General features: G+C 46.1%; 1 protein-coding gene across 1 annotated transcript; it reads left to right on the top strand.

Moving 5' to 3' along the window:
* Positions 1 to 5,532: 5,532 nt before the first annotated feature.
* LOC126249258 (uncharacterized) lies at positions 5,533 to 12,503 on the top strand. The gene is given in 7 exon segments (XM_049950914.1): positions 5,533 to 5,927; positions 9,416 to 10,016; positions 10,296 to 10,355; positions 10,602 to 10,791; positions 10,794 to 10,858; positions 10,905 to 10,911; positions 12,355 to 12,503. Coding segments are annotated over 7 exon segments (1,467 nt in total).
* Positions 12,504 to 13,432: the final 929 nt, after the last annotated feature.

The raw sequence follows: 13,432 nt of genomic DNA, 5'->3' as shown, positions 1-13,432 counted from the left end.
GAATATTTTAATAAATCAAAGCAGAAATAATCCTCAGAATGCGATCTTTAATTACCAATATTAACTTTTCCACATAATCACCAGCCAATTGGATACATTTCTGCAAACGATGAACAAGTTTTCTGAAGCCGTCATGGAAGAAGTCGACACTCTGCTTCCGAAATCAGTCTCACAGTTCTCTCAACGTCTTCATCAGAAGCATAATGATGTTCCCACAGATCGTCTTTCTTTATGGGGAACAGATGGAAGTCAGACGGTGCTAAATCGGGACTGTATGGAGGATGCCGTACGGTGGTGAGATTCAGTCTCTGAAGTTCTGCTGTGGCGGCACGTTAAGTGTGTGGTTTGGCATTTTCGTGCTTCAAGAAAACATTTCCCTTTCACATGAACACAATCACCACAAAATGCTTTCATTCTCTGATGAATCTCCTTTGGGGTGACACCTTCTGTTGTCAAGAATTCAATGACTGCACGTTGCTTAAATGTCATTTACGGACCGTCTGCACAGGTTTCCATACTTTACACTGAAACAACACAACCGTTCAATACTAAGACTCCCCGCCAACCGGAGCTGTAGAAAAGAGGCTACGGAGCAAGCCAGTACCTGCCATATACCAATGTTGCCAACTGTTCAAGAGTTACGAATGTGGAGGCATTACTTTTCAGTCAACCCTTGTATATGCCTGACATAAACTGGCCGTGCATCAGGTAATGCCCCAGGTAGTGTAACATCATACTGACAACAGCACTGTTCTCATACTGCCAGCTTCATTGTTCGTTTCATTTGATGTCGTTATCAGTGAAATAAAATCACATAACCTCCCAATACAAGTGGATTCATTTCATTTCTTCTTTCCTTCTGGCAGATCTCTCTCTTTTTCTTTATTTATCTCTCTCTCTCTCTCTCTCTCTCTCTCTCTCTCTCTCTCTCTCTCTCTTATCCTTTCTTTTTTCCTTTCTTTGCCAGCCACACGGCTTTTCCCTCTGCGGCGAAGAAAATATTCTCCAACTTGTGTAGCACTTCTTTCCTTCTTCTTCTTACTTGCGTCAAGAGGATATGTCACAGCTGAAGAAATCTGATAAAGGTCGCATTCTCGCACTTTATGGGGATGGATACTGTATCAGTACTATTACCAGAGCATTAGGTTACAGGAAATCTACGATTCATTTTTTTGGGGGGAAGAGGATGGCGGATAAAGGTAATGTCAATCATCGTCGCTCTAGACGTCTACGGACTTCCACTGAGGATCAAGACGTTAGTGTACTACACTGCGGTCATGAAGACCCTTTCAGGACCAGCACAGAAATTAAAAACTAAGCGTGGGCAGGTCGACTATACTTTGAAGATACGGACGAAAATCGGCAGCTATGGAAATGTTGAAAGAGCAATGTAAGGTGCTAGATTAAACTTCGCACTGGAGTACAGAAGGAAGCCGCTTTCATACTGAGACCAAGTTATGTTTACGGACGAGAAGGTATTATTCACCGCTCCAGATAGTTCGGTCCCTGTGTTTGCAAACGGTTGCGACGCCATATGTGTACCGTACCGTCCGCGTTCTAGCCATTACTGCTGCAAAACACTGGAGAACGTAATGCTTCCTTCTGTTCCTCACAGATTTTCAGGAAGCAGAATAATCTTCCAACATGACCGTTCCCCAATCCACACAGCAAATTGTGTAAAACACTGCTTTCAGATATACAGAGACGTTGATCTGTTGGACTGTGTTGCCTCAGTCTCATAGAGCGCTTACAGGCAGAGATAGGGAAAATATTAGGATTAGACGACCTGTACCAACAGCCTAGGCAACTCTGTCGAAAGCAGTTTATGATGCGTGGGAAGAGACGTCGCAGAATAACAAATTCATCCGGAAACTTGTTGTTCTCTGGCCTCCGGTGGCTAAATGCTGTTCTAGAGGAGGATTAAATTGGACACGGACTAAGTCTATTATGTTACTAGAGAGGAAACTTCGTTTAAGAAAAATTCAACTGCTTTTCTGGAACATTTATGTTACTATGGACATCAGTAAGTTTCTTTTTTTGTTATGTTTATTTTTAAACATAAAGCTGTAATGTAACTGAATCACAAATGTTTGTCTAAACAGTGGTTAAGAAATTCATCTTAAAAAAGAGGAGTAGACTATACACGTAAATCAGAGTCCCTTTAATTCAGTTTTTTCACTCTTTCACTCGACTATGAATTTTAAACTATTTTACGACCATGAATCAAAAACACTACTACCAATATGAAACTAATTTATTTTTACTTGGAGCATGACTTCAACGCCGATGAAGGCATCAAAGAGAACCCCAGTCGTTTTTTCATGTCAAGAAGAAAGCATGTTATTCATTTGTGTTCTCTTTATTTAGATGCAGGGAGGACACCAATACCGAATACGGCATAAAAGAGAGATCCTTTACTTTTAAATTCAAAGCAGAAAGCACAATACATATAGAGAAAAAGTGTTGAATGCCCTGAGATGTAGAAGCAAAATAAAGCACTTGAGTGAAAACATGTGTGTGAAATCTTATGGGACTTAACTGCTAACGTTATCAGTCCCTAAGCTTACACACTACTTAACCTAAACTACCCTAAGGACAAACACACACACCCATGCCCGAGGGAGGACTCGAACCTCCGCCGGGACCAGCCGCACAGTCCGTGACTGCAGCAGTTGGTCCATTCCTTTCTCAGTTATATAATTATGAATACTTTAAACGCTACTGTTGTCGTTGTCCCCTTAACCTAATAAGTCTTACAACGAATTAAAATGCATGGAAGTGATAGGTTATAAACCTCCATCCATACGACAGAAATTTGCCGACTTGACCATTGCACCATTCTACAAGTCGTTATGCTATGATGTGGTGGTGTGAGGTCACAATTTTGCTTAAACACACAGGGTCGTATGAGAAGAAACATAAGCTGAGTGACTAAGTGAATCTAAAGTTCTCTTATAAAGCATTCGAGGTAGTACAGTCGTTGACAAAAACACCAGTTCGCCACTAGCCTCCACAGCGCTAAGACTGAACCAATTCGTTAGGCGTCAATAAACGTGAGAACCCTCAGAACTCTACGCCTGGCACTTTGCACAATCTGGACAGCGGCTACAACGTAAGAAGCTTAGCTTTTAAAAGAGATGTTATCGTCTGCTAGAGCCATCCAACGCCGTGCCTGGTAGTGGTCTGGTGGTAAACGACGCTGAGGGGCATTTTCAAGTCTTGTCGCGAATAGTAGAAGATAGAATTAGAATCATGTAGGCTGTAGGCTGGAAAATTATTGCTACAGATCAAGCGAGGCGGACGTGACCAGACTATCTCATGTGTAATGTGTAATGTGTAATCGACTAACAAGAGCGGAGTATGCAGTATCACGAGGCTCAAGCATAGTTAGTGGCAACTCTTGGACACAGCAAACAGTGGAGAATGGCTAGTTCATCACGTAGGCATCACATGCTGCCGCGTGACTAGCCTACTCAGGGCTCAAAGTTCGGGGGTGCTAGAACCTTCTATAACAAGTGGTGCCGGGTGCACTACCCCCTATAAAAGCGGATAGCCGCTAGATCGAAGGACAGTGATGGATGGAGAGAGGTACTTAGGACGCCGGTCCACGTTAGTCTGCGTCGGGATGCTGCAAGAGTTGCAGGAGAGTATTGAGCACAGCAACAAGTAGGGACTTAGGCTGAATCGACGAAGCCGACACTTAGTCTGGTGCGCTCGCCTCTGCTGTATTAGGACTTAGGTTTGGGAAGTTAGGGATGGCAACTGCATAGCCAGATGGACAATCATTGGAGACTGTATATAGAATCTTATTTAAATCACAAGTGCCAGGGGTACTTCCAGTATAATCGTTCTATACATCGAGTGTTCATACATGAAAGCTTCCCTAAGATCCTATCCGAGTTCCGTACTCTAGCTCACCTTGCAGCCTTCTCTACAACGGAGCAGTGAGGAGTTGGCGGCCCACACCACCGAGACCTCATACCAAGTAAGTTCTCTGACGCGCACCAACGCAGTCCTTCCACTCCCTCTCAGGACACGTCAGTGGGACACGACAGAGGTTAGACATTTTCTGGTGCCAGGTGTGGGGAATAGGTGAGGTATCTACGGGTGAAGAAGCGACAGTATAGAGTACTGGAATAGGCAGAGGGGCGTTAAGTAGCACCAGCATCACAGAACGAGAGGGTCGACACATCGCGCCGTCGCAGAACGAGAGGGTCGACACATCGCGCCGTCGCAGAACGAGAGGGTCGACACATCGCGCAGCTGCGGAGCCAGAGGGTCGACGCAGTGCACCGTCGCGGGTCCAGGGGGTCGCCGCGGCACGTCTAAGCAGAAGGTGCTGATTCACGCCAACGCAGCACCAACGTCGCATCGCGCCGCCGCCGGGGTAGAGAGGCACCGGTCCGCGCCGTCCCAGCAGCTGCACCGTCTCGCACCGCGCTCCTCTCGAGCGGGTCTACGCGCCGCCACCGCGACGCGCCACATTCAGCGCCAGCCAGCAGGAGTCAAAGTTAGTGGAGATGTCAACCTCCAATGAAGTAGACTCGGGCGAAGGCCCGCAGACACTCTCCAGTGGAAGCAGGCTATATTTAAGTTATAGTGAGGCTACCAAGTTGATGGGGACAGAGAAAGATTGTCCGAATTTATTGATAATTGCGATAATGCTTACAAATTAGTGAATCCTAGTTACAAGCAAGTGTTTCTGAAGTTCATTATTGGTCAGATAACGGGCTCAGCCCGCAGTAAACTATTGGTTAGAGATCATACAGAGACTTGGTCTGCCGTGAGGTCTATATTGTTGGAAAATTATGAGAGCAAGCACACAATTGACTATTATGCTTGTACTATGTTTAATAGTAGGCAGGGAAACCGTGAAAGTGTGGCTCAATGGGGCTCTCGCGTTGATTCTATGCAGTTCAACTTTCGAGAGGCAATGAAGAGGGTCATGGATGAGGACGAGATTGCAGGATGCAATGCGCTGATAGGGAAGCTAGGATGGGCCGTTTTCATACAGGGATTATACGACGAGAGAATAAAAACAGTAATACGGGCACAAGGCGAACGGATAACCCTGTCAGAGGCTATTGACTTATCCGCAACGGAGGAATTTGCGATAACGTCCGAGCGAGATAAACGCCGTGTGGCGACTACAAGCAGAACAGGAAGGAAAAGTAGTATGAAATGCTTTAATTGCGGAAAAGAAGGGCATGTAGCGCGTGAATGTAGAACAAAGTATACCGTCCGAAAGACAGACGTGGTAAAGGGCGGCTCCCAGGGGACAGACCGAAATCGATTACCAGTCGAGGAAATTGACGTGCGGGAATTTAGGGGAAATGGGGGACGAGCTCAGTGTCCTCCACCCGTACGGTGTACAGCATGTAACCTACCGGGACACACACCCCCGTGTACCAAAGCCAAACCAGTGACATGCTTCACGTGTCACTGACACGGACACTATGCTCGCGATTGCCACGAAAGTAAATGGGTTAACATCCGTGGGAAGAATATGCAGGGTAACGAGAAGATGGCGTAATGCCGCAGTTCCATTACGCTGCGTCAGGAATAATAAGAGCTGCCGAAAGCACGGGCAAAAATGACTATATATGCGTGAGGAGCAAAGATGTAAAAGGAACTGAGACGAGATTACTAATAGATAGTGGGGCCCACATTAACCTCATTAAATTCAGGGTTTTGAGGGATGGTGTAAAGAAGGAAACCGAAAGGGCAGTGACAATAAAGAGTATCGTCAATGAAGAGGTCAGGACGGAGGGTCCTGTATTAATCGAATTAAGCAGCGGTATAGGAAGAAAATGGTTTACTCAGTTTCAAGTTGTAAATGAATGTCTTGATCTGCCGTTTGATGGGTTACTTGGACGGGAGTTCCTGGACGAACATAAAGTCGTGCTGGATTATGGGCGACGGAGAATGTATGTGCAAGACGAATGGGTAGAATTACGAGAAGCGCGCGAAGCGGACACTACAAATTGCGCAAAGTGGTAAGATTGGGACGGAGGTAACAACCAGTTACGCAGATGTAGCGCGAGGAGATAAGGCGCCGGTCGAGGTTACGACACGCGCGCGCGCAGTCGCTGGGAAACAAATAAGAGATAGCGGTCCAAGTTATACAGATAGTAAGGGTGGCGGTTACTCCAAACACCCGACGCGGCGAGACAGCCGAATGCCGGTTGCGCCAACTTGTAAGAATTGTGCGACGCCAGGTGACAGTGAAGTTATTCGAAACGAAGAGCTGCCAGAACGAGCAAAGAAGCCCTGTAATATCACGACGAGTAGGCGTGACAAGTCGCTAGCCCCGGATGATCTGGAAGAAGTCAGGATAGGACCCCGGGAAGAGAGGTTTATAAGAGTCCGCGTGACGCCAAAAATAGGTAGGGAGGCAGTAATTCCCAAACAAGAAATTAGACCAGGGGTCTATATACCAGAAGCCATAGTGGCCGTCCAAGATGGAACATGTATAACGAGCGTAATGAATACCCGAACCCAAGAAGTGCGGTTTAGGGTGCCGGAAGTACTAGCAGAAGAGGTCCCACCGCCCAGTAGCTACAAAGTTAGACGTGCACCCCAGAACAGGAGGATCGAGAGAAAAACGCGGCAAAAGTTGTTAACGGAAAATATGCGTATAGACCACTTAAATCGGGAGGAACACAACGCCATACGGGAATTGTGCTTGGCGTATAACGACGTGTTTCACTTACCAGGGGACGTGCTCATCTACACTACCGTAGTGAAGCACCAGATCCCACTAACACCGGAAGCTGAAGGAACAGTTATAAATCAAAGACCGTATCGCATCCCACAAGCACAGCAGGATGCACTACAAACGGAAATTCAGGGCATGTTGAGAGACGGCATAATCTCGCCGAGTACCAGTCTATTTAATTTCCCCTTGTTATTATTGCCAAAGAAACCTGATGCTAGTGGTAAACCCAAATGGAGAGTAGTTGTTGATTATAGGAAACTAAATGATGTCTCGATAAATATGGTTTACCCGTTACCTAGAATTGACGAAATTCTAGATAGTCTAGGAAAGGCAAAATATTTTTCAACGTTAGATCTCGCGAAGGGATACTACCAAGTATTAATAGATGAGAAGGATCGGGAAAAGACGGCATTCAGTACGCCGACGGGACATTACGAATATAATAGAATGGCCATGGGCTTAAAAACGGCCCCATCTACATTTCAATGGCTAATGAACACCGTGCTGACGGGCGTGCAAGGGAATAAAGTGTTCATTTATCTAGATGACATCGTCATCGTAGGTGCATCGCTTGAGGAGCATAACGCACGCCTTGAAGACGTATTTGAACATTTAAGGGAAGCGAACCTAAAGTTGCAGGTCGACAAATGCGAATTCTTGCGGACAGAAGTTACGTTTTTAGGACACGTTTTAACGGCAGAAGGTTTGAAACCCGATCCCACGAAAGTAACGGCAATCGAAAATTACCCGCCGCCAAAGACAACTACGGAATTGAAATGTTACCTGGGAATGGTCGGATATTACCGACGGTTTCTGAGCAATTTTAGTAAAATTGCCAAGCCTCTACATGAACTACTGAAAAAGGGAGTTCCGTACGAATGGGGCGAAGTGCAACAGGAAGCTTTTCAGACCTTGAAAGAGAAGTTAACCATACCTCCAATTCTACAGTACCCGGATTTCACTAAGGAATTTTTAGTAACCACAGACGCCAGCAAATACGCGGTAGGAGCATATCTGAGTCAAGGTCCTATAGGAAAAGATTTACCGGTTGCGTATATATCGCGCACTCTCAATAAAGCAGAGATAAACTATAGTACAATAGAGCGGGAGTTAACTGCTATAGTGTGGGCTGTTAAATATTTTCGTCCTTATCTGTTTGGGAGGAAATTCAAAATACTCACGGAACACAAACCCCTGATGTGGTTAGGCAGTATCACAGATCCATCGTCTCGATTAATGAAACTTCGGCTAAATTGGAGGAATATGATTACCAAATCCTGTACAAGGAAGGGAAACAAAACCGCGTAGCTGATGCATTATCACGGATTAGGAGTGTACAAGACGGCGATAAGGAAGTACCGCAGGATAGCGGGAGGCAAGGAGAAATAAAGGCGGACGCCGCGCAGCGGGACGAGTACCGAGAAGTAGATAACGAAGCAGCGACAGAAGCAGTAGCGACAGCTGAGATAACAGACCCCGAGGAAACAGCTGACGCGACCGAGATAAGTGAAGACGGAGCCGCACCGCCGATAAACGAAGAAGACGTTCTAAGCGCAGAGGACAAATTGGAAATCCTAAAACAGATGCACATATCTCCCATAGGAGGCCATCAGGGAATGGGAAGAACATATGCGCGAATAAAGCAGTACTGTACCTGGCCGGATATGAAAGCCGATATCGAAAAATTCATAAGAATGTGTAAAAGTTGTCAAAAGAATAAGATAACCCAAGCAAAAACGAAGCAACCGATGGAACTAACTCCGACTCCCGAATTCATATTTGAGCGATGTGACATCGGTATAGTAGGTCCCTTACCAGTTACCCGAGTTGGCCACAAGTATATTTTGACCTTTCAAGACTCTCTTACGAAGTTTGTAGTAGCTGAACCGATACCTCGACAGGACGCGGATACAGTCGCTCGAAAGTTAGTAGAAAACATTATTTTGAAGTTCGGCGTTCCGACCGCCCTATTAAGTGACATGGGGAGTAATTTTATCGGTGATACGATGAGACGAGTCTGCAAATTACTGAGAATAGAGAAGATACAAACAACGGCGTATCATCCGCAGTCAAACGGAGCATTAGAACGTACGCATCGCACGCTAACAGAGATGTTACGACATTACGTGAACCGGAACCAGACGGATTGGGACGAATGGGTATCGTTCGCATGTTTTGTGTACAACACAACACCACATAGTACCACGGGATACACTCCATTCCAGTTATCCTTCGGCAGGAAGTGTAATCTGCCAGGGTGGTTACAGAAGAAGCCAGCCAACGTGATCTACAATTATGATGATTACGTGACGGAAATCCGACAGCGACTGCAGTTAGTACACCAAGAGGCCCGTAAGGCAACACAGGAAAGCAAAATCAGGAATAAAACCGATTACGATAAAACGCAGAACCCGAGAGAATTTAAAAATGACGATCGCGTATTACTGTATGATGAAAGCGTGCGTCGGGGACGCTCAAGGAAGTTAGACAGCCAGTGGCGAGGACCGTTTACTGTAGTAGATGTAGAGGGACCGAACGTGATAATTAGACTGAAAGGAAATAAATGTATAAAAGTGCACGTGAATAGGCTGAAGGAATTTTACTAAGCAGGCAAGAATATCTTTTAGTTGTTCGTGGTAGAGGAAGTGAACAGATTGCAGGCGATAGCAAAACATGAGAGTGACACGTGCGTTCTAGTACAGATGCCACTGATGAGGGCTTTGTGGATGACAGCGATATTCGGGAGTATATGCAGATCGGACTCGCAGGACGCGAAGCAAACCCACAAGATGTAAGAGTGCAAAAATTCCGGTCTGCACCAGGAATGTATTACGACAACCAGGGCAGTGTGAAACTATACAGCACAACGTGGAGAGAGGTGACCTATTTCAACCTTAAGGAATTGCATGACAAATTTGAAGAGACGCAGGTGGGGGCCAATAGAGCGATAGCACATTGTATAAGTACGATGAATCAAGCAAAGATACATGCCGGAGAATGTGAAAATGTACAACAAACTGTAAAATGGCAGGTGGGAGAGATTTCTAAATCAAAAGACTTGATTGACCTGTTGGCTAGACATGAACGGCCCAGAACCAAAAGGGGGATATTGAACTTTATTGGGGTAACAAGCAAGGTATTGTTTGGTACACTAGATGAGGATGATGCGGAATTCTTTAAAGCTAAGATAGATGTTTTAGAGGAACAGCAAAGGAAATTATTGCGATTGTCCAAGGAACAAGTAACCATTGTGAGGGCGTCACTGACGGGGGTGAACCAAACAATTAATGCAGTCACCAGGAATACTCAAATAATTGCGGATGGGATAATGAAATTGAGTAAACATGTCGAGGATTACGAAAATAGTATCAACAGGAAGATACAACACACCCTGATTGTTTTGACTATTACGGAACAACTGATGCAAATCTCTAACATGTTCAATGAGCTCGAAAGGGAATATGATCTATTGATCTCTGCCATAGTTAATGCGCAGAAAGGGCTATTGGAACCACACTTGATTAACCCTGTACAAGTAGTCACGTATCTCGAACTGATAAAGGAGGAATTAAAAGACAAGAAATTTCCCGTTGAACTCACGAAGGACCAAGGGTATCTGTTACTTCGTATAATAGATATAGATGTAGTTCTTGCCGGCAATACCTTAAGTTATGTACTAAATATACATTTAGTAGATAGTAGTGTATACACTTTATATAGAATATGGCCATTACTCGCAGAATATGATACAGCTAAGAAGTTATTTGCGTATATCGAGCCTGAACGAAACTTTCTACTTATTGACGATGCGAAACGACAGTACGCACTACCGTCTCGTGACCAATTGCAGTGTAAAACGGTTACGGCGAGAAATCAAATTTGTAAACAACGGTTCGTTCTGATGTCGACCTATGATCACGAGCGATGTGAAGCTCGAATGCTACAGCCGATAAGGGAAATTCCGAAAGATTGCAATCAAAAGTATGTCATACTGAACGAAAGTATCTGGACACAGATACAGGACAATGAGTGGCTGTATGTCGCTCCCAAGGATGAAAGACTGACAATATTATGTAACGGAGTACCGGAAAGTTAACCTTTACGAGTCAGTGTAAAGGATACAGTGCGCAGGTCATGTTACAAGCTGACCATATAATTAGTACTAATGTAAGTAAGAATGATGTAGTACCTATGTTAAACTTAAATATACACTCCCGGAAATGGAAAAAAGAACACATTGACACCGGTGTGTCAGACCCACCGTACTTGCTCCGGACACTGCGAGAGGGCTGTACAAGCAATGATCACACGCACGGCACAGCGGACACACCAGGAACCGCGGTGTTGGCCGTCGAATGGCGCTAGCTGCGCAGCATTTGTGCACCGCCGCCGTCAGTGTCAGCCAGTTTGCCGTGGCATACAGAACTCCATCGCAGTCTTTAACACTGGTAGCATGCCGCGACAGCGTGGACGTGAACCATATGTGCAGTTGACGGACTTTGAGCGAGGGCGTATAGTGGGCATGCGGGAGGCCGGGTGGACGTACCGCCGAATTGCTCAACACGTGGGGCGTGAGGTCTCCACAGTACATCGATGTTGTCGCCAGTGGTCGGCGGAAGGTGCACGTGCCCGTCGACCTGGGACCGGACCGCAGCGACGCACGGATGCACGCCAAGACCGTAGGATCCTACGCAGTGCCGTAGGGGACCGCACCGCCACTTCCCAGCAAATTAGGGACACTGTTGCTCCTGGGGTATCGGCGACGACCATTCGCAACCGTCTCCATGAAGCTGGACTACGGTCCCGCACACCGTTAGGCCGTCTTCCGCTCACGCCCCAACATCGTGCAGCCCGCCTCCAGTGGTGTCGTGACAGGCGTGAATGGAGGGACGAATGGAGACGTGCCGTCCTCAGCGATGAGAGTCGCTTCTGCCTTGGTGCCAATGATGGTCGTATGCGTGTTTGGCGCCGTGCAGGTGAGCGCCACAATCAGGACTGCATACGACCGAGGCACACAGGGCCAACACCCGGCATCATGGTGTGGGGAGCGATCTCCTACACTGGCCGTACACCACTGGTGATCGTCGAGGGGACACTGAATAGTGCACGGTACATCCAAACCGTCATCGAACCCATCGTTCTACCATTCCTAGACCGGCAAGGGAACTTGCTGTTCCAACAGGACAATGCACGTCCGCATGTATCCCGTGCCACCCAACGTGCTCTAGAAGGCGTAAGTCAACTACCCTGGCCAGCAAGATCTCCGGATCTGTCCCCCATTGAGCATGTTTGGGACTGGATGAAGCGTCGTCTCACGCGGTCTGCACGTCCAGCACGAACGCTGGTCCAACTGAGGCGCCAGGTGGAAATGGCATGGCAAGCCGTTCCACAGGACTACATCCAGCATCTCTACGATCGTCTCCATGGGAGAATAGCAGCCTGCATTGCTGCGAAAGGTGGATATACACTGTACTAGTGCCGACATTGTGCATGCTCTGTTGCCTGTGTCTATGTGCCTGTGGTTCTGTCAGTGTGATCATGTGATGTATCTCTCACCCCAGGAATGTGTCAATAAAGTTTCCCCTTCCTGGGACAATGAATTCACGGTGTTCTTATTTCAATTTCCATGAGTGTAGATTGTTGTATCATAGACGAAACAAAGCAAGAGGTCACACGTATACCTATAGATTTACCCTTAGAACATATTGTTAGACACTTAGATGACCTCAAGGTAGCCAGTCACAAAGTGGATGAACTGCAGAGTGAAATAGAATATCAGCAGTGAACCACCTTTAGCGGATGGTCTAAGAGCGTATATTCCGTATGGGGATATACGGGTTCAGTAGTGTTAGTTGTCTTAATTATATCATGTTGTTGATGCATCTATTGTAAGTGTTGCCGTATGTGTGGCAAAAGATTGTGTGAAATCGAAGGACATTGTTGTGCTAAAGTGTGTGTGACAAATACAGTGGTAGCGGTTCAAATGGCTCTGAGCACTATGGGACTTAACATCTATGGTCATCAGTCCCCTAGAACTTAGAACTACTTAAACCTAACTAACCTAAGGACATCACACAACACCCAGCCATCACGAGGCAGAGAAAATCCCTGACCCCGCCGGGAATCGAACCCGGGAACCCGGGCGTGGGAAGCGAGAACGCTACCGCACGACCACGAGATGCGGGCACAGTGGTAGCGGATGGCCGCTGGGAACGAAGTGTTCGGTACACCCCTGCCCGACAAACCGAGCAATGTGAAGCGGCAGCAGAAGGTGGAGAGTATGAATTAAGTTGTACACGTCGCACTCCTCTCTCCGATAGGGTACAATGGAGAGAACAGAGTCAAACGCCACAACTCACAGAGCCCCGTGCCAGAACAATGAAACTGTTAACCTCCAAGACAGACAGGAGATAACACAATTGTTTGTTTATTGATAATCTTACCCTCCTGATGTATCCTAAATTGTTGACAAATCAGGTCTTTTGTATGTGTATAAAACTCAAAATATGTACTTATGTATGTAACTATTCTGTATGCTCTTGGTAAAAATTTGCAGCATTTTTTTGAATATATGACATAAATTTTGTTTGTTCTATGCACATTATGGAGGCACTCAACTGTATCTTATAACTTCTTCTGTTTTTTTTTTATTTTTCTGCCATGTATTTTTCATGTTTATAATGTCAAGTCTTGATGGCAATAAAGACTGGTAAG

Source organism: Schistocerca nitens, chromosome 3 (assembly GCF_023898315.1).
Source record: "Schistocerca nitens isolate TAMUIC-IGC-003100 chromosome 3, iqSchNite1.1, whole genome shotgun sequence".
NCBI lineage: Eukaryota > Metazoa > Arthropoda > Insecta > Orthoptera > Acrididae > Schistocerca > Schistocerca nitens.
Note: the sequence above shows the minus strand (reverse complement) of the source record. Positions and strands in the feature narration are given on the sequence as shown.